The sequence below is a fragment of the Drosophila innubila genome (assembly GCF_004354385.1).
Source record: "Drosophila innubila isolate TH190305 chromosome 3R unlocalized genomic scaffold, UK_Dinn_1.0 2_E_3R, whole genome shotgun sequence".
Classification (NCBI taxonomy): domain Eukaryota; kingdom Metazoa; phylum Arthropoda; class Insecta; order Diptera; family Drosophilidae; genus Drosophila; species Drosophila innubila.
In genome coordinates this window covers 30,993,877-31,015,121 of record NW_022995380.1, presented here as the reverse complement: position 1 = coordinate 31,015,121, position 21,245 = coordinate 30,993,877, and the positions used below count along the sequence as shown (strand labels likewise).

General features: G+C 34.2%; 2 protein-coding genes and 1 non-coding gene across 4 annotated transcripts in view; all 3 read right to left on the bottom strand.

Annotated features, from left to right (window-relative positions):
• Positions 1-1,710: 1,710 nt before the first annotated feature.
• Positions 1,711-1,833, bottom strand: Trnal-caa. The gene is made up of 2 exons: positions 1,796-1,833; positions 1,711-1,755 (listed from the first exon to the last, which is right to left on the bottom strand). It is a non-coding gene; the product is annotated as a tRNA-Leu (tRNA).
• Positions 1,834-3,635: 1,802 nt separating this feature from the next.
• Positions 3,636-7,861, bottom strand: LOC117792266 (probable low-specificity L-threonine aldolase 2). Its single transcript, XM_034632328.1, has 6 exons — positions 7,785-7,861; positions 7,014-7,231; positions 5,833-5,907; positions 5,350-5,755; positions 4,045-4,181; positions 3,636-3,993 (listed from the first exon to the last, which is right to left on the bottom strand). The coding sequence occupies exons 2-6, from the start codon at positions 7,219-7,221 to the stop codon at positions 3,680-3,682; spliced, it is 1,140 nt and encodes a 379-aa protein (XP_034488219.1). The 5' UTR covers positions 7,222-7,231; positions 7,785-7,861; the 3' UTR covers positions 3,636-3,679.
• A 1,053-nt stretch (positions 7,862-8,914) lies between these two features.
• Positions 8,915-21,245, bottom strand: part of LOC117792265 (extracellular serine/threonine protein CG31145) — a 48,425-nt gene continuing 36,094 nt past the window's right edge. The window contains exons 5-12 of one of the 2 annotated variants that reach the window (XM_034632326.1): positions 20,564-20,642; positions 19,813-19,905; positions 17,350-17,593; positions 14,303-14,311; positions 13,081-13,161; positions 12,617-12,729; positions 11,975-12,115; positions 8,915-10,268 (exon numbers count right to left, since the gene is read on the bottom strand). In XM_034632326.1, coding sequence (XP_034488217.1) covers positions 10,070-10,268; positions 11,975-12,115; positions 12,617-12,729; positions 13,081-13,161; positions 14,303-14,311; positions 17,350-17,593; positions 19,813-19,905; positions 20,564-20,642 — 959 coding nt within the window. In that variant the 3' untranslated portion in view covers positions 8,915-10,069. The remainder of the gene's footprint in view (positions 10,269-11,974; positions 12,116-12,616; positions 12,730-13,080; positions 13,162-14,302; positions 14,312-17,349; positions 17,594-19,812; positions 19,906-20,563; positions 20,643-21,245) is intronic. The other variant, XM_034632327.1, reaches the window with a different exon arrangement.

Here is a 21,245-nt window from a genome sequence, read left to right as displayed (position 1 = left end):
AGTTTTCATTGTTGAACTTTTGTGAATTTTTAATGCTATAACCAATTAAAATACTAATTTAGTAAGTTTTATAGAGGCCATATTATTATTTTTTATAATTAAACACGCCTCTCTTTATTTCTTTTTCTCACTTTTGCGACCACTCCCTAAATTATTGGCCAATAACTTTGTAGGCATTAGCTCATCATCAATTTGTTGCTTTCTGAAATTGGCAGCAATCACGTTATGTTCATTCAGACACACCCATACTCACACTCACACACACACACACACAGACACATATATATATATATGTATTGTAGATTTGTGTAATTTTCAAAGTGAGTTTCGTTTGTATGACTTATTGAAGTAACTCGCCCCTTGTTGCCGTCAGTCGCACTCCTTTTCCTCCATTTTCTCCGTTGGTTTTCTTTTTCTTTTGGTCTTTGACTCTCTAGCTCTGTGACCCATTTATATCCTTTCTCGTTGATTAAATACCAAAATTGTTTGACTTTATTTACGCGCATGCAATTAAATTAATTACAGCAGACCAAAGCAAACCAAACCAGAACAGACCAAAAGAAAAAAAAACCCATCATCAGTTTGCCAAATCAAATTTTACTCGCACATAAAAAGCGCTCAAAGCCAAAATTCAAATAGAACAAAGAATATGGAAAATCGTGGCATGCTTTTGATTTGCGGATATTGAATTATCATTTGACGCGCCACTTAATGCAAATTTCAATTTATGCAGCGCCAAAATGCGAGTAGTTTGCCAACTAACGAGTCCTTGGCAGACATCCAGACAGCCAGACATCCAGCCAGACTTTCAGATATTTCCGAGCTCCCAAGTTTACGACTTTATTTCATGACTTTTTGTCATTTAAGTGTAACACGCCAGTTTTACCATAATGACGGTATTGCGTTTTAGTTCGGCCTATACATCATGTATTTTCTATAATATGAAACACATTAGGTCTGTCAGGTTGTGGCACGTGCCACCAAATGGCGTTGCCAATAAACTTAAAGCCCCTCATATAAATAGCACAAAGGTAAAACACTAAATATGCGACCGAAAGCCCATTAAACAGAGTAAATTTGCATTAAAACAAGTAAGAAAATAGAAAGAATAACTATCTTCCAAAGTGCCGAATATTTAATACCCTCGCGGAGTAATAAAACTTCACTAAGAGACTAACCGAACCATATTGTCTCAGTTAACTATACCACTAATAATATTCTTTTCACAACTGAATACCCCTCTTGAACTTTCAGTACACGTAATTTTGTTTAATTGAATGAGTCAGGCGTGTAAATTTATAATTAAATTACTTGAACTTTAACTACATCGAATGCAATCGCACTTACATAATTGATTGCAACGAATTAATTTAGTTAAAAAGTCGGCCTAAGTGCGTGTGGCATAAATAAATAACGCCAAGCTATTTTTATAATTATGTTAATTAGCAATGCTATTAACTGTTTATAACACGCAATTACAGCGCAAGTCGTGCTAAATAATAAATTTGTTTTACAATTAAATATAATGTACAATTTTAAAATAGTTAAAAATAAATTTAAGCTCTATCAGAAGTGGAACCCTAGATTTATTTTAAACATATATAATTAAAAAATGTTAATTAAAAGAAAAAAAAAACAATTGTCAGAAGTGGGATTTGAACCCACGTAATTAAAAAATGTTTATTCAAAGAAAAAAAAAAAAAAAGTATTTGTCAGAAGTGGGATTCGAACCCACGCCCTCAGAGAGGACCAGAACGCTCATCAGCCTTTCTATGAAAGGCAAGACTGTTACTATCTTGAGTCTGGCGCCTTAGACCGCTCGGCCATCCTGACATGTTGAAGCAATGATGCCAAAGTGCTTTAATCAACTAAATGTGTGATGTGACAGCGAATAGAAGTTTAAATTATTGGTAGAATGATTGAGAGAGAGCAATAACAGCAACAACAAACACACGTTTTCACACCACAGCGTCGACAGCGAAGTCAGCGACTGCGTCAGCGTCTGCGACAGCGTCAGCGTCGCATGTCTGTGAGCTATTTTTAGACGCGCTCTGCTCTCGTTCTCGTTCTCGTTTCTCATTCTTGTTCTCATGCTCATTACAGCGTTCTCTTTCACACTCTCTGCCAGTGCTAGCGTGTGTGCGATGTAAATGTTAATTATTGCATACTTTTCAGCTGCATTTGTTTGTGTCAGAATGTTGTTTGAAAGTTGGAATTGAAAGCATACTTTTAGGCTGAGCTCATTATATATTCAAGCAATTACGGCAAATGGGAATTGTTTGCACTTAATTTTGTTAAGCATTTAAAGTTTTTAATCAAAATGAAAAGTTTGCCAAATGAAGCTTTTATTATGGCCACATTAATCGACGTCGACATCAACATCGATATCTACATTAATGTGGACAGTCGACCTTCATGCAGTCAATTCAATTTCAATTTATCAAATGCTTCAGCAACTTCTCTAATTGAATTCCATCTCGGCATAATTCACAAAATATAACATTTCAATGCAGCACAAAAGGCATTTTGCCCCTCATCGATACAGTTCAGTCCGCCCAAATCCGAGTACTCAAATCTATTATATGTTGCTCGATTTGCTTCACTGTTGTCCTCCCCTCCTCCCCGCCTGCCCCCTTTTACTTCTCTTTGCAATCACGTTCTGCAGATTCCCTGCCACATCAACGCGATAAGTTTGCTTATAAATCACAATCGGCTAACGGCAAAAGAAGATGAAGCTAACTGAGAATTCCAGCTTCCAGCTTTGAAATCGATGAGCATCGCAAAATTGACAATGATTTTTTAAAAATAATTTTATTACTTCATTCAGTGGGGCACTCATGCAGACAGCTCTGGCTGACAGACAGACAGACAGTCCATCAGCATTGCCAGACTGTACAGTGGAGACTCGAGTCCTGTGCTTGTCCTGTGATTGGATGCATTCAAGCGCGAATGTAAACGCTGCTTTGATCCACTCAAGAAGCACTAATACAAATTATGCCTGTTTTCACTTTGACTTTTAATTAAATAACACAAAACAAAAACTCTTATAATTATAATTATTTTTCTTTTTATCTCTACTTTTGTTGTTTTGGCTTTAATTAAAGTTATTTTATCTGCTGATAGACTGGCTGTAATTTCAACAAACAATGCTTAGAATAACAAAAGGAGCACAAAATTAAAACACAACAAACAAAATTTTAAAAAATTTAATTACGTAATAAAAATTGGGAAGAGATTGAGATAACAAATCAAATGAAATCCAAAGTTTAAAATAATTTAGAAAAGCTAACGCCATTTTCAACTTTCAAAAAAAGGATTCGCAACTTTTATAACTACATTACTTAACTTTTTAATATTAAGTTTAGGTGACAAAAATATTAACCAAAAAAAATTAAAAAAATTGTGTATTGTTTTATTATGTCGTTAATTTATTTATTTCGAATTATATACATGAATTGAATATGTGGATTGTTGTATTGTCAAAAGAGTAAAAATGATGTATATAAACGTAATTAAAAGGATTTAAAAATGTATTTTTTTTAATATTAATATTTTAATAAAAAAAAATGTTTTGTTTAATATTAATATATGTTATGTAAATATTTTTCTGTTTTCAATTTTCTAGTTCATGCCTTTCGATTTGTTATTATATTTAATTCTCAGGTTTGTTGGAGGTTTCTTAGGACCAGCGAGCATCGTACTGCTTGATGACATAGGTAAGCTTCTTGATGGCCAGTTCCACGAGTTCGTCAGTCACCTGGTGATAGAGAACCAGACGCATGAATTCCCAATCCCTGGCGCTGGCTTTGAGCACAATTCCCGCTCCCTTCGCGTCGGTTACCCCCGCTGCGATCTCCTCCGGCTCGACGATGGCCAGACGCTCGGCAAACTTATCGGCAGTCAGTTTGGCTTGCTTGATCTCCAGCAACAGAATGTTGCTATGCACTGTGGACAGGTCCACGACAATATTCGGACTGCGTAGCTTATCAACGGCTGTCGGAAATTAAGCTGATGAATTGATAACAAGTTAGGCAAGCTATTTACCTTCTGCAATGCGCTTAGTGTGCTCATGGTCCTTCCCCAGCAGCGGCACCACCTGCTCCAGGGCCACCAGACCAGCGGCAGCCAGAATTCCCGCTTGCCTCATGCCCCCTCCGAGTGCCTTGCGCAGACGATGAGCTCTAAAAAGCAGATGAAATGACAATTCAGGTGAGTGGCAGGTAAGCATCAATTAGAGATGGGTATCGGCAAAAAAGAATCGATATCGGTAAGAAATATTACATCATCATCAAATATTATATCACATTGAAAATATCATATCGTAATTAATATAGCATTAGTATTAATAAGATCAGTAAAGTTGAAAAATAGAAAGTAATCAACCTAATTAATTAATTACATCCAACAAATAATGGCAAAACGAGTTTAAAAAAGTATAAAAATATAAAAACAAAGTTAGCTTGGAAAAAAATTAACAAGCAGCTAAAATTTACATACATATGGACTTAATATATGTGACTTATGATATGCAAATATTTTCGGATATTTCGTAATAATAATCTATCCAAAAAATATTACTTAAGAAATATCGTATTGAAATTCGATATTTTCTGCATACATCGACTTTTACTTAAATTAAAATATCGCTTTACTGCATCGATAATATATCGATAGACTCAATATGCGATTAATTTGATAATTATTTCCCAAAAATGGAAAAGTGACTGAAAATATTCAAATATTTTCCAATATATCGTATTAAAAATCAATATACACTTCATACATCAACTTTTACTTAAATTAAAATATCGCTTTACTGCATTGATAATATATCGATAGACTCAATATGCGATTAATTTGATAATTACTCCCCAAAAATGGAAAAGTGACTGAAAATATTCAAATATTTCCAGATATATCATATTAAAAATCAATATACACTACATACATCAACTTTTACTTAAATAAAAATATCGCTTCCCTGCATCGATAAAATATCGATAGACTCAATATGCGATTAATTTGATAATTATTCTTCAGAAATGGAAATGTGACTGAAAATGTTCAAATATTTCCCGATATATCGTATTAAAAATCAATATACACTACATACATCAACTTTTACTTAAATAAAAATATCGCTTCCCTGCATCGATAGACTCAATATGAATAATAATATGACTCAATTTGATTATTATTCCCAAAAAAAGAAAAAGTGAATGATGTTATTAAAATATTTTCCGAAATATCGTTATAAAATTCAATATGGTATTCATGTATGGTTTTTTGAAATAACGTTTCCCTTCATCGTCACAATATCGTTACCCATACCTAGCATCGATTACTCACTCAGCAATAAAGACCTTTGAACCGACCAGAACCGAACCCACGGGCGCTGACAAGCCCTTACTGAGACAGACGGACACGGAGTCGAAGTCCCGAGTGATGCGCTCGACACTGACGCCCAGAGCAGCGGCCGCATTGAAGATCCTGGCGCCATCCATGTGCAGGGCGATGCGGGAGATGCCCACCCCTGGTTCGCGCACCAGAGTCGCCAGCTCGTCCAGGAAGGCGAGGGGAATCACCTTGCCGCCGCAGATGTTGTGGGTGTTCTCCACGGCAACCATGGCGGTGACCGGCTCGTGGCAGTCCCTGTAGTTCCGTATCTTGTGGCGCAGCTCCTTTAGACTAAAAGTGCCGTCCGGCTGATTTCTAATCGTGGCTAATTGGACGCCAGCCAAGTGGGAGGCGCCACCTAAAAGAGATTCGTGGCAGGGATAAGCATGTACTCCAACTGCTTGCTACTTGACTGTATTATTGGCAAGTGTTTACCTTGTTCGTACAGAAAGATGTGCGATAAATCCCCCACAATGGCCTCCGCACCGCGTCGATGGCAATGAACCATAACTGAAAACAGGTTCAAAAGTAACAGGTAAGAAAACGTTTGTGAATAACCCGACTATAAGTTACTCGTACCCCTTATTCAATTGTAATATATAAATATTTATGATATCTACAAATTGTTAAACATGTTGCATACTTTGAGGCGCTCGTTTCAAAACTTAAAACAGTCATAACTAGCATTTTCGTTAACCGATCTAGACGAAATTTAGTGGAATGATTGTAAATAATAAATTAAAGTATTCATCATCAAAAATTTTAATATAACTTTAGATCTGTGGAGGTGGGAAAGATTTTAAATTTGTGATAAATTTTTTCTTAGCAATATTTATGCCAAATTTGGTTTCTCTAGCTCGTGCTCAAGGTTTCAATGGAACTGCGGAAGTAGTCAATGGTTCTTTATTAGGTTTGTTTATAAAAATTATTTATATGCATTATTAGGTTGCCTTGAAAACAGAAACCAGATCCAATTATGCATGTATATCACATTTAATTTGAATCGAACGCGTGTCAATTGAATAAATTGATCGGTTTCATCAATGAACGAATGAATAATTGAAAAGAAAGATATAAAATTGTAAATCGATTCATCTATTTTTTAAACATACAATATACCCTTTGTGTAATAAGAGTAACAGGTAAAACAAGTTGCTGTTGGAGTTATGACTTGTGCGAGTACTTGGTGCATTTTCGCTTTTCATAAAATGAAAATTCCATTAGAAATATTAATTTGAGTGGGCGCATAAATTGTCACAATGTTGACTTCACAATGGACTCTGTTGAGCTCTCGGGCCAAGCACGTTCAATATTTAAGTATATAAAAATAAAAATTAATGTTATGTATATGGTGTGTCCTTAACCTTTACGATTATGAGCCTGATGCATGATACGAATAAGGACTCTCATTCTTTTTGCTCTTCATTTTCTCGCATTTTTTAACGTTTTCCTCTCTTGTTTGGTCAATAAACATTAGCGAGTTGGAAAGATCTGGAGCAAACTCAGTTTAAACAAAGTCCACGCGTGTGGCTCCCTCTGTCGGCTGTCTTATTAAAGATTCAGAGCCCAAAATCGAGGTTGAACAATGTTATTTATGTGCACGTCGTGCCACTTACCCGCCAGTAGATTTCCCATGGTGCCGCTGGGCACAAATAGCCCCGCCTCCTTGCCGAAAATGGCCGCCGTCCGCGTCTCCAGTTCCTTGATGGTCGGATCCTCGCCGTAGACATCGTCACCCACCACAGCCTGGGCCATGCGAGTCCTCATCTCTGCTGTGGGCTGACTCACAGTGTCCGAGCGTAGGTCAACAACGGTTGTAGACATTCTGCACTCACTGTTATGGATGGCGGAAGTTAGTACTGAGAACTGAGAACTGTTGCTTTCGAATTAACATAAATAATGCGAGTACTCGTTGTTGCATTCACTGTTTGGACTGTTTGACAGTCGACATGCTCTTTATATGGCAAATGCCAATTAAAGTATGATTAAATATACAATTCATTAGCATTATCATTCATGAAACTGATAAGCTCAAGTGTAAATATGAATGTTGTTGCCATGAAAAGTTCTAAGACCACGTAAACCAATAATACAGATAAATACAGCACGAGTGCAATTCACTTTATTTATTGATTACAATGACAATTCTAAACAAAAACACTAGACGATTAATCTTCAAAACAAACACATCTTTTATTTATTTTTTGCTATACACTTTAATTTCTTATCTGCATTATCTTTTATTTCTGTACAAGAACACGTGCTTTCGGTATTTATATAAATAACCCCTCAGCACATTCCAATGACAACAAACAAACCAGACAATTTGCACTTAACTCAAGAATTATTCAATAATATCAAATTCGTTTGAAACAACAACAACTCACAGAAGAAGATACTAATTAAAGAAGAGGAAGAGAGAGTGTACAAAATACAACTTGCTCTGAGCAGCGTCAGAAAATAACTGAATCCAACAGCAGATAGAAGTCTTCAGCCGAGTCTCCAGCAGAGCACAAGAGACACGGTTACTCTCTCAGTTAGGTGAGAGCGGCGATCACAGCTGTGCACAGTGGGGCAACGCTATCGGTTTTTGTAAAAATGCTTCAAGTACCAAACAATTTAAAAAATAACTTAATTATGTTAGGAGAACTTGTTGTATTTTTCTCCTAAAAATCTCTAATATTATTAATTAAAAAAAATATATGTGTTTTGTATTTTCTCTTCAAAATCTCTTATATAATTAATTTTTTTTATTCTCTCCAACTAATATCTTGTATTAAAAATAAAATATATGTTTACAAAAATATTTTTGCTTTTAGAACGTATTTTTTTTTATCAGTGTATTAAAACTCTTACAAATTTTGAAATGCATATGCATTTTTAATCTAAGGGAAAGTAGAACTTTCGATCTGCATTCTAGCATATTCAATATCTCTAAAAAAATTATGCCGAAAATTTTCATAGTGTTAGGCATGCAAAAAGTGGCCCAAAATCAGAAAATCGGCTGTAATTCCCTCATTTTAAGAACTGTCTTGATGTCCTTTTGCACACAAGTAGTCCATGTCATGTGCACTACGCTTATATTATCAAAAGGACCAAAGACTTTGCAGGATCGAAGATAGAAGAACTTTTTTGTGAAACAAAAATAAGCTCTAATTCGGCTATATCCTTACGTATCCTGATGAGTCCTGTCTCAAACAACGCGTCTCTACAAGGACTATCAACTGACCAAGGGACATTATGGTCGTCCTGTTCGTTTTCAAGTTATTAAGGATTTTGTGTTTCCGGCCTATTTCTGAGCGAAGTTCGACTGATATTTTGCAAGTCGATGATCCTTAGATGATCCCTTAATATTTTGATGTCAATCCATAAAAAGGCTCCTGTCAGATTTAACGAACTGAATGCTTTAGTCCTGAGCAAGGATTTTAGCAAGTTTCGATTTAAATTCAAATTGTAGAGTGTATTTTTCGTTGTTTACTCTGAAATAAATCTTAAGCGATAAATAAAAGATTTGTGGTTACATTTCTTTGGTATTTTTTATTCAATGTTTCAGAAATTTTCACTAAAATTGTTGCTACTTCTAACATAATTTGTTTTTCATCTTGTTTTTGCTTTTGTTACATTTCTTGTTGCTCTTTTGAATTGATTAACAAACAATTGTCCGATTCAACTACATTAGGTACGATTCAAAAATGTACAATACATTACTCGTAAAAACAAACGAAATTAACTATATTTATGGTCAATAATAATAATAATAATTATAGTAATTAGTTGTAATTGTTAACAGTAGTTTGATAACCTTTGAAGTACATCGTTTTTTTCACGTTGGAACTAATTCGACTAACTAAATAAGACAAACAAAAAAAAACACAACATGTGACCAACCCCCAATAACCTTAACCCAATAACACTCGTAGAGGGAATGGGTTAAGGGGGTGGGCACAGTGGTATGCACTCTGATAAAGCTACGTCTGATATCGATCGATATAGTTGTGTATCGCTTATCAACTAAATTTGCAACAATTGTTGTTTGTTTGTTATTGGGGGAGTTTTTGTTTTGCATTTTGCATTAAATTTACATATTATAAATACACATGTTTGTTGTTGTAAAATGTTGTAAAATGAAACAATTATAAATAAATATTTAGCAAATAGTTGTTGTTACTTATAGTCTTTTGAAGAAGTTTCACTCGAATGCAATGCATAATTTCGTTTATACTTTGTATCAATTCAAGTAAGTATGTATGTATGTATGTAACTGTGCTTTTGGCACCCACTGTCGTGTGTGTGTGTAGTATAAGTATTACACAATTTAGCTGCTCAGGAATATGTGTGTGTTTGTGTGTGTAAAGGTATTTAACATTGAATCAGAAAATGAACCAAGAAATGCACACAATATACATACAACAATGATTTGTTTGCTAGTTTTGTCTTATTTGTTGTTCTGTTTTGGTTTCTCCTCTTCCTTTCATTCTTTCCTTCTTTTGCTTTGTTTTTGGTATGCGCAGACAGAGCTGCAAGGATATCGCTGGGCAGAGTGACCTTTTTCAAAGGTCCCTGTAACGATTTCAACGCTTACTTCTAGACAGTCCACAAGACACACTCAATTAATTGCTAACTTTAGACTCTAACTCTATGTTGTGTATTTCACTTCATTTGTGGCCTAGCGCTATGACGACATGTCCGCCTCGGATGCGTCCAGTTCGCCGGGTGGATTCCGTTTAATGCAATCCCGTATACTCTGCAGAATGATGCCGACTCGACGATCGAGCGCCTCCAGATGAGGCTGCCACAGCACCGGACTGACGGGATCATTGCTCAAGGACTCGCCCATCACCTGTGACAGCGGCTTGGGTCCATTGTGGAATCTAAATAAAAAGAAAGTTCAAAAGCACATTTAGCATGCAAATCATTGTTTATAAATAATTGGAAGCGACCAAAACAATTACTTAAATAAAACTCTTGCCCTCTGGAAGTCTGCTACGATTTCAATGCTAAGGGTCCCCCCTTTGCAATTTTTAAAATTTCAAATTTCATGTTTTCTCTTTTAATATTAGTTATATATAGTAATTAGTATAAAACAACACTTTAAATTTAATTCTGAGACGTTTCATATTCTTATAAAAAATCATCTCAAATCTGACAAAAATTTTGACATGTAATGCGGCTAGATCAAGAGACTGACCAACTTCAAACTGACATAACTTTATCAAAACCCAACCGATTTTCAAACTAAATACCATTTTGAACATGGTTTGACCTCTTTATTTATTCTGCAATTAAATAACAATATTGTTAAAAAAAATATTTTGCCCTCTAGCCCTCGGTTTCGATTTCAATGCTAAGGGTCCCCCCTTTGGATTTTCGAAAATTCAAAATTTTAAATCTCGTATTTTCACATTTAATCAACTCCTTATATCGTAATTAGTATAAAACAACCCTTTAAACTTGATTCTAAGGAGTTTCATTTTTCTGTATAAAATCATCTCAAATCTGACAAAAATTTTGACATGTAATGCGACTAGATCAAGAGACTGACCAACTTCAAACTGACATAACTTTATAAAAACCCAACCGATTTTCAAACTAAATACCGTTTTGAGCATGGTTTGACCTCTTTATTTATTCTGCATTTAAATTACAACAATGTTGTTAAAAAAAATATTTTGCCCTCTAGCCCTCGGTTTCGATTTCAAAGCTAAGGGTCCCCCCTTTGGATTTTCGAAAATTGAAAATTTTTAATTTCTTATTTTCACTTTTAATTAACTCCTTATATCGTAATTAGTATAAAACAACACTTTAAATTTAATTTTGACACGTTTCATATTTTTGTAAAAAAACTTGTCAAATCTGACAAAAATTTTGACAAGTAATGCGGCTAGATCAAGAGACTGACCAACTTCAAACTTCCATAACTTTATTAAAACTTAACCGATTTTCAAACAGAATGTCATTTTGATCATGGTTTAGTCTCTTAATTCATTTTGTATTCAAATTTGATGTATTCCGTAAAAAAAAATTATTGCCCTCTAGATCTCGATTTCAATGCTAAGGGTCCCCCCTTTGGATTTTCGAAAATTAAAAATTTTAAATCTCAAGTTTTCACTTTTAATCAACTCCTTATATCGTAATTAGTATAAAACAACACTTTAAACTTGATTCTGAGACATTTCATTTTTCTGTAAAAAATCATGTCAAATCTGACAAAGTTTTTGACTTGTAAAGTTGATAAGTCAAGGGTTTGACCAAATTCACACGTCCATAACTTTGTCAAAACTCAACCGATTTTCAATCGGAATGTCATTTTGATCATGGTTTGGCCTCTTAATTCATTTTGCTTTTAAATTTAATGAATATCGGAAAAAAAAAATTTCCTCCCCTGGATATCGATTCCTTTTTGAATAGAATTTAAAACTTAAGATAATGTAAATCTCAAGTATACACTTTTAATCAATTGCTTATCAGTGATGCGCAATGAATTTAAATAAAATTTGAATAAACTGGAATTATTATTGGGCAATCCCTAAACATAAATTAAGTAAGAAATTAAATCTTAAGTACAATGTCTACTCACTCCAGCAGCTTGATGAGCGTCGTCTTGCGTATCAGGCAGCATTGCAGCACTGGCGCCAATATGGAGAGCTCATCGTGATAGGGACGCCCAAAGCCACGCCCATGGTCCAAGTGTAGGGGAAATGTCTCATTGCCGTAGATTCTGTAATGGTGAGAACAAGTGTGTTTTGTTTGTGAATTGCGCATACGCCCCGTAATCAGTCTGGCATAAGCATAATTGCAAGCAAATGTGATTAGAGGGATTGACTTTGGGCCATGTCAGGTGTAAGCCAACAGCCCCCCCTCCAAAAACGTTGGCAACAACAAACGCATTTTGCATAGCAAACAATGTGGCAACGTCTGATTCTGCTTCTTCTTCTTCTGTAGCTCTGTAGTCTAGACAGTTTCTGGTTTTAGCCTTATGCCTGCTGCCTGCTGCATGAGAATATCTTTCCGAAGCATTGGCTTCTGACGCTTAACATGCTGTGTCGCATCCTTGCCAAATGCAGGTGCTAGTCAAGCGCACACGGAGCGTATACGTAATGTGCAGCCACTTGCCAGATGGTAGGCATGAAGCCAACGACGCCATTTATGCGGAAATAAGCCAATCGCATTATGTGTCTCTTGCCAAGAGAGAATCCAACCAAACCGGGTCAATACTCACTTGAATGTCTCATAATGATGACGATCCATGTTGCCGGTAAGAAAATCAAATACAGCCATGTCCATAAGGTCCAGTAAACGACGGCCCTCATCGTAGGGCGGAATATCGCGTACCTAGAAATGGAAATCAGAATGCAAAATTAAATAACAGAATGGACTCAAAGAAAAGGAAACGAAGCGAAACGAAGCGAAACGAAAGAAAGGATGCTGGTGGCAAAAAATAAGAACTTAATTAAGTCAAAGGCAGCAACTCGAGCTGAAGTAACAAATAATAAAAACATTTGCATTCCATTCCAGCTGAAATGCAAATTACAAGTAAGTAAAAGTAACCGCAGCAGGAAGCGTTGCAGACAAAGCAAGCAGGACAGCCAGGACAACCGGAAGTGCAAATGAAAATGGCACACAAAAATTCGGATTAACTCCCCTGAAATATAAATCGAGGGGTTGAACTACTCGTTTACTTACCAGAGCACAATAATTGGCATCTGTCTCCCATTGAGCCTTCTTTCGCTTGTGATAGGAGCGTCGCCAAGGATGTCGCCAGAGCTGAGTGTAAGAGAGACAGAGAGAGAGAGAGCAAACAAAATCAATATCAATTTAAAATGATGCAAAATTCAAAAAAAAAAAAATACAAAAATACTGAGTGGCATTAAAATGCCACACAAGTATGGCATAAAGAGCGGCCGTGCAGCTAAAACATTAACACTACATCCAAAAATTATTTAGACCAAAAAAAAAAAAATGCCTAAATTGTAAAATGTAATGCAACATAATATTTAAATTTTACCAAATTATAGGACACTTTGTTAAAAGTAGAAAACTAATTTAAAAACAGCTACAAATATTTTGGTTTTGCAAAATGATTTTTTATTGCAAAATGAAAATAAAACTTAATTTTTCCAGTTAAGAATTTTTCCAGTTAAGAATATAAGTTTTATGATAATATAATTAAATTTTAACTAAATAATATTGGTTATATTGTAAAATGTAACGCAACATAGTAAAATTTTTTTTTTAATTTTCACAAATTATAGGACACTTTATTAAAAGTAGAAAACTAATTTAAAAGCAGCAAAATATATTTTTTTTGCAAAATGAAAATAAAACTTAATTTTTCCAGTTAAGAATATAAGTTTTATGATAATATAATTTAATTTTATATCAATATTGGTTAAATTGTAAAATGTAATGCAACATAGTAAATTTTTTTTTTTAATTTTCACAAATTATAGGACACTTAATTAAAAGTAGAAAATTAATTTAAAAACAGCAACATATATTTTTTTGCAAAATGAAAATAAAACTTAATTTTGTCAGTTAAGAATATAAGTTTTATGATAATATATTTAAGTTTTAATTTATCAATATTAATTTTTTCCTCTCTAGTTGACGTTAAATAAATAGAGAAATTTTAAAATTTAAGAATACTTAATATTTTCTTTGTCAAAACTACTACTTGACATACTGTATTCCTTAGCTCGCCATTCGACAGTATTATTTTTTATTTGAATTCAGTTTTCACTCGTTTTTCTCTCGTGAGTAGAAGGCAGCACTACAAGCGAAATTAATTTTGCCTAAATGAAATTATTTGCGGTGCTTCCAAGAGAAGCAATAAAACTTTCTATCTGGCATTTAACCTCGCCTCCCTTTCTTCTTCTTTACTCCTCAAACGTCCCTCGCAACTTACCTTTCGTCCCTATGCATTTGGCAAATGGGTAAAGCGCATTTTTTGGATGGGGAAATCGCAAGGACAACAACAAGAACAGTAACCAAAAATATGTAAAAAAAAAGTTAAACAGAAAAAACGTTGAGAACAAAGAACAAAAAAAATAATCATAATAATAAAAGCGCTGGCAAGTTTGTGTAATGACCAGAAGCCCGCACTTGCCACACTTGCCACACTTGCCACAAAATGCAGCAGGAGGCGCAAGCAAAGCAAATAGAAAGCGGCAAGCGAGAAAAAAAAAATTGGTAACTCTGGCAGCAGCAGAGGAAGCGGCAGCAAAAAGCAAACACAAAGCCAGCGCATAAAAAACCGAGGCAAGTTAACGGTAACAGTTACAGTAACGGTAAAGGTAACAAGGCGACGATGGAAGTATAAAAAAAGAGATTGTTTGCATAAAAAGGCGGAACCACGCCCCCATAAACTGCATAAATCAAGCAAAATTAAATTCAGGCTGAAAGACAAGCGCCACAATGTGGCATACAACTAGTTAGAGTGAGGCAAGCATTTTGCAGCACGTTTAATCCTCACAAAAATCGCATTAAAGATTATCAAATGCATTAAAATGATGTAAAAATATGTTTAGCAAATGAGTTTGAGCCCAAAAATGTTAAAGATTTCATTATCACAATGAAATTAGCTATGAAACATGAAAATATTTAGCTTATATCTACCAACTTTATTTTGCTTAATTAATAGATACTAGATTTGGTGATAATTAGGGGTGTTCCTAGACATTTTTGGTTGATTTGTATTTCTAGAACACCTCTAAATAATATGTTTTTCATATAAAACTTCATAATTTAAGCGAATTTTACTCTAATTGTTATGTTTAGTCGTCTTAATTTAATGAATATTACTCAGAATATGTGGCATATATTAGCTATATATTATAGGGCACCGATATAAAATACAATATCAATAAATAAGTTGCAGTTTGACAAACAACAACGATAAACTATATTTTAAATTAATTCAAATTACTATATTATTTTCTAAAAAGTATTTGCGGTCGGACACGTCTTTTTAAAATTCCCGACAGAGCTATAAAAATCGATTAATAAATATCAATTGAGTAGTTTCTAAACAGATTAAATTCTTATATGCATGCTCTCTGATACGCCTTTATATCTTTTAACACTATTCTCCCCTATTCTCGTTGGCTTTTTAATCCGCTTTAGAAATTAACAAGCGTGCAAATCAAATTTGCAACTTAATTAAAATTCCGCACAGTTAGAACATTGTTTGGCATTTTCTTAACACAGTTGCACCCTAAAAGCAACTGGAAAATATAATAGTTAAAGTGAATAAAACCAAAGGCAGAAAACAATAAGAGCAACAACAACAACAACAACAACAACAGTAACAGTAACAACACCTCTGCATTTTTTCTCTGAAAACGGTACTAAAGAAAAATGATCTCCTGTGCATAATTTACAGTTTTGCCTTACGCTAAATCTCAAGCATACACTTAACCATTTTCTACTTGTTAACTGCAAGAGAGAGCGAGCAAAAAGCCCAGCAAAAACAAAGGAGTACCGCGGCAAAGAGTGTCGACGGACAGATACCCTGTACACTAAAAAAAAAATATCTTAAATAAATATGTCTTGTAACGGAGCTAAAAATAGAAGATATATAGCTGAGTATATTTAATTTATAAAAATATTTAGTTATGCATCTAAATGAAATATTTTATTCATATTCTATAGATAATATTACTTCAATGAGTCCCTTATTTAAATATATTACAAGTATAAACTCGTATACTAAAAATAAAAAATTAAACTATCTTTCAATTTGTTCTATAAATAACTGTATATTAGTTTATGGCTCTTTAAACATTTATAAAGGAAATATAATACTATATTTAAATATTTTTAAAATCATTTAGCACGAATGCGAAATTGTTTATTACAAATTTTAAATTTTCTTCTGTCTTTTGTCTGCATATCGACTTTAGCTTAGCTTACATGTCCCCTTTGGTTTACAGGGTATGCAGAAAAAAATAAAAAGAATTATTCCTTTGAGCCAAAAGCCCGACAGAAAAAAAAAAATACAAAAACGTAGGGAAGAGAAAAATGTTTTAGCTACGGCAAATCTGTCTGCAAAATGCTAGGGGACATGGTCAAAGGGATAAACCCTTTTTTCTCTAAGCCAGAACTGAGGTGGCTGAGTTGGCCTGTTGCAAACTGATGGCTGATGGAGGGAGATAGATATGGAGTTGGGTTTTTGGTTTAAATTTTCAGTTATTTGCATTTAAAAGATGTTGTCCCTGGTCTGTGGTCCGTTGCCTCTGTCCCCGTTTGATGGAGTGGACTCTAGAATTTATTAACGTCCGTCTGTCCGTCTGTCCGTTTGTCCGTCTGTCCTTGTGTCCGTTTGTCCGGGACGCTTGCATTTATATTTCATTTTACGCTTTGCGAGTTGCTGAAGAACTGATACAATATTTTTGTTTTTAATTCAAGCAGCAGGCGGCAAAATGAATGAAATGAAATTGCCGAGCTCTGAGAGCCGTGTGCCGAGTGCCGAGCCAAACAAAAGATACACAAAATACAACAAAAAAAAGTAGCAAAAATAAAATAAAAAATTATGCAAATTAAAAGCAGCGGCAATGAAGCGATAAAGTCAAGTTTCAAGCCCAAAATAACTAGTTAAAATTCTCTGAGTTTGCTGTGAACTCTGGCAAATGAAGTGCTTTCATTTTCCCAGGGGTCAGCTTATATACCTGTTGCTGCCCCAAATTCCTACGCACATGCCACATGCCACAAAACTACACGCATGCTAAGTAAATAATGTGATTTGTTATTTAGTTTGGCCAGGCGTACAAAATTAGTAATGAAAGCGAGGGTCGAGTATATAAATTGTAATCTGACTCTGCGTTGAGAGTTGAGACAGAGTTGCCATGCATTAATCAAATACCACTTGAGAGCAACTTTAGATTTATAGGAGTATGTGAGTCCTGAACCACCATGAAGCTATCTTTGTATATATGTTGTGTGTGTGTTACATACCTTGCGATTCGATGAGTCCAGACTGGGCAGAAAGGCGGCAAATGAACCCTCGAGCAGGTCAGGGTTGCCACAAATGGCATGCGAGGTGTCACAATAGTACGAGCACTTGCCATGGAAACATAAATTAAGCGATGGCGAAACAAAGAATGTCTTCAATAAATTTTCGTCGGCCTTTTGATATATTTCCGTCGTTATGTTCAGCGTGCGACCTGCCACAGGCATTGCCCGTCGAAAGCCCAACACTCTGCAACAAAAAAATATAAACAGTGTATACAATCAGTTGCTGAGTATTAATTAAGCGCTAAATAAATGGTCAACAAAAAAGACTAAGATAAAATTAGCACTTCTTAGGATAGGTAGGATTTTGTCTGGTTTTTACTGTATTCATATTAACTTTGGCATTAAAGTATATTTTAAGTAGATAAGTTAAATCTAATATAAAAACATACTATTCGTTTTATCGATCAGAGTATTCTTATTTTTTTCTTAAAAAAATAAATATATTGGTATTTTAATTAATACTAAATATTTATACATTATTGTTTTTAAAAAATGCTTTATATTGCATGTAAATAGATCTGTTAAATACAAACATGCCTATAGTTGTTCAAATAATTCTTTTGAATATTTGTATTCTAATTAATAATAAATATTTTTATATAATTAAAAAAAAAATCCTTTTTATTGCATGTAAATTAATCTGTTAAATACAAGACATGCCTATAGTTGGTCAAATAATTCATTTAAATATTTGTATTCTAATTAATAATAAATTTTTATACATTCTCGTTTTTAAAAAATTCTTTTTATTGCATGTAAATTAATCTCTAAAATAAAAGACATGCCTATAGTTGCTCAAATAATTCTTTTGACAATTAGCTACATAGTCTTAGTTGTTTTAGCTTTAAAATAATATGAAATTTGGAGTTAATTTCTTTTCTAAAAATATAAAATATATTTATTGAAATAATAAATTCTTTTGAAAAATAAAATATGTTTAAATAACAAAATATTGGGATTCATTGAATTACACTAACTAAATAAAAAACAAACATAAAATAATAGCAATTAAAAACAAATGTATGAATTCTTCATTCTGTCAAAAAAAATACATGATAACTGTATGTACAAAAGCAACAGGTCAAAAGAAGAAAGCGAGGGAGAAAAAATTCCCATGAACAGAAATTATTTTGGCAACAATGAAAAATGTTCATTGCGTGTGCGGTGAGTGTCGCCTGAGGTTATCAGTGAAATGTCATAATTTTATTTAAATGTGTTTCTGTTTTTGTTTTTGTTCTTGTACTGTTGTAAGGGTCAACAACAAGTTGGTCCCTTTTAACAAATTGCAGACTCTTGGCAGTGAGTTTTGATTGTATGTGCGTGAGACTGGACAACAAAGAGTAGCAGCAACAATTACACAAGTTCTGATGTTTATCTAAACCAAAAAGTCCTCAATCCTGAAAGTCTGCCTGACCATAATGGCCAAAAGCCAGTTGGCTGGCCAACTATGCAGACAATTTGAATCTAAATTAAGGCTAAACATGTCAGACAAAGTTGGTCGAGACGCAGCTAGTGTGTTTGTGCAAGTTAATTAGTCATTAAAAAGGTCTTTTGCCCCAAGGATTCAAGTTGCACACAACTAGAACTAGCTGTAGTCCTGTGGGTAATCTTATTATTTGCATGAGACTGCAATTTATTTTCATATAAAAATCATTCCTAAATATCATATAGAGTATGTGTGTGTCATAAATTATTTTATTGCCATGACCATCATAAATAATAAACATAAATTGATGGCACCTTTTCCTTTGGGGTTCCCCTATTTGCGGATTACCATAACCTTTATAATCGCACACAACCAGGCTGTAAACTCATAAAACATGGCCAAGAGTGTAGAAATTGGCATTAGCTAATTTGATTGCTTAAAAGCCAAAACGGCAACTCGGATTTGCGATGAATATTGCAAATCAAATTGCTTTAAACACACACATTTTTTTTTTATATAATTCTAAGCTAAAAAAACTAGATTTTTATAAATATAATAAAAAAATTTATTTTGCTTAAAATATTATGATTATTATATATTATATATATTTTTTTTAATTTATTTTAAAATTGCTCTGCTTAAAAATAAAAACAAATTTTAAGAAATATTTATTTGTATTTTAAATAGTTTAGGTTTTTCTTTTTCTAATTGAATACCGCTATTTCCTTTGCTATAAATTTGCATAAATATTTACGTTCGTTGGGCGAAATGTAATTAAAAAGTAAATTTAAAATAAATATGTATTAATTTCGCATGCAGAAATGAGAGCGAACCAATAAATTTGATTGCATAAATTGCAACTGAATTACAGTTCACTGCACATTTCCAATGGCATTTGCAAAAGGATATTGCCATTGTCAAGGGAAAGAGAGAAGAGCAGAAGAGAGAGGGGGGAAAGGAGTTGAAGGGACACTCACCTGTCCAAATGGAAGGCTGCAATCTCGGCATTGTGACGCTCATAGTCCGTGAAGTAGAAATGATTGGGCAACGTTTGCTGGTCCCTCGGAAACCTGAGAAACAGATGCGCATGATGATTAAAAATAAAATGATGAGGCGATAAAATAACAGAAGAGACGAACGAAGTGTAATGTAATAAATTGAATTTAAAGTGCGTCTGCCAATTGAATGCATTTGCATTAACAGCTAGTTGAAGGCGTGCCAGAAGGCGGGTGGCAAGTGGCAAGTGGCAGGTGGCAGGTGGAATTCTCAGCTATCTGCCAGCTTAATTACTTACACGGCGACACCGCAGTGCAATTCAAAAAACGTTTCATTTAAATTGCAAATGAAGAACATTAAAAGGACACTTTACACTTTGGCAGCTGCTGCGGTTACTCGGCTATGAACTGTGGACTGTGAATTGTGGACTGTGGATTGTGGTGTGAGTAACGTGTCCTTGCCTCATGAAATAAATGTCCAAGCAGCGCGTTTAAATCTCATTAAAAAACGCGTATAAATAATTTAAATTGCGAGCTGCTTCAAGTGACATTGCAATGCATTTCAGTTGATGCAACTCAACGGATTGTTCATTTGCTTGCTTGCCACAGAGAGAAGTCAGCATTGCCACGAATAAATTATATTTACTCAATGCGGACAAGCTGCAGTCGAGTTTTATCAATTATTTCATTTCATTATCGTCGTATTTCTTAAATCCTCGCCACTTCAACTTACCGCATTGGCTTCATTAGAGCCTTCACGTCATTGGGATACTCAATAATCAGCTTCAACTGCGTTCCACCTTCTTTTTGCACTGTGTAAGTAAAATAAGTGCAAGATTGAGAATTATTAAAAAATATGATATCAAGTAAAAATACAGCTCTCAACCTTATGCCTTTCAATTACGAGATTCTTTCAGTGCAAAATTTACACTTCGTTGCACAAATATTTTGGGCCACAAGAAAATACTGTGGCATAGTCGAGAGAAGGGAGAAAGGGTAAGGAGAGTGCTGCTTCAGATTTTGTAATCATTGAAATTCCATTAAGTAAAAGTGCATGCACAAATTGCACTTGACTAAATTGCAATTAAACTGCAATGCATAAGGCTCACAAAAATATTGCGTATACGCAAAGTGACCTCACAAAGGCAGCAAGAATTGCTGACGTTTATGTTCGGCCTGTGCAGTCAACTGAGCATTGTTAAAATGCCTCAATACAAGACATATCAAAAGCATATTTTTTAGCTAGCTGTAAATATAATTAAAAGCAGCACTGTCCGACAAACACAACAAGAGCAAAACCTAAGACCATTCTTCTTAAATAATATTCGAAGAATTTAAAAAAAAACCAAGAGAATACTTTTAAATAATTCGATAAATTCCTGGCTCTCTGTATCTCTCTATTTTTTGGTATATAT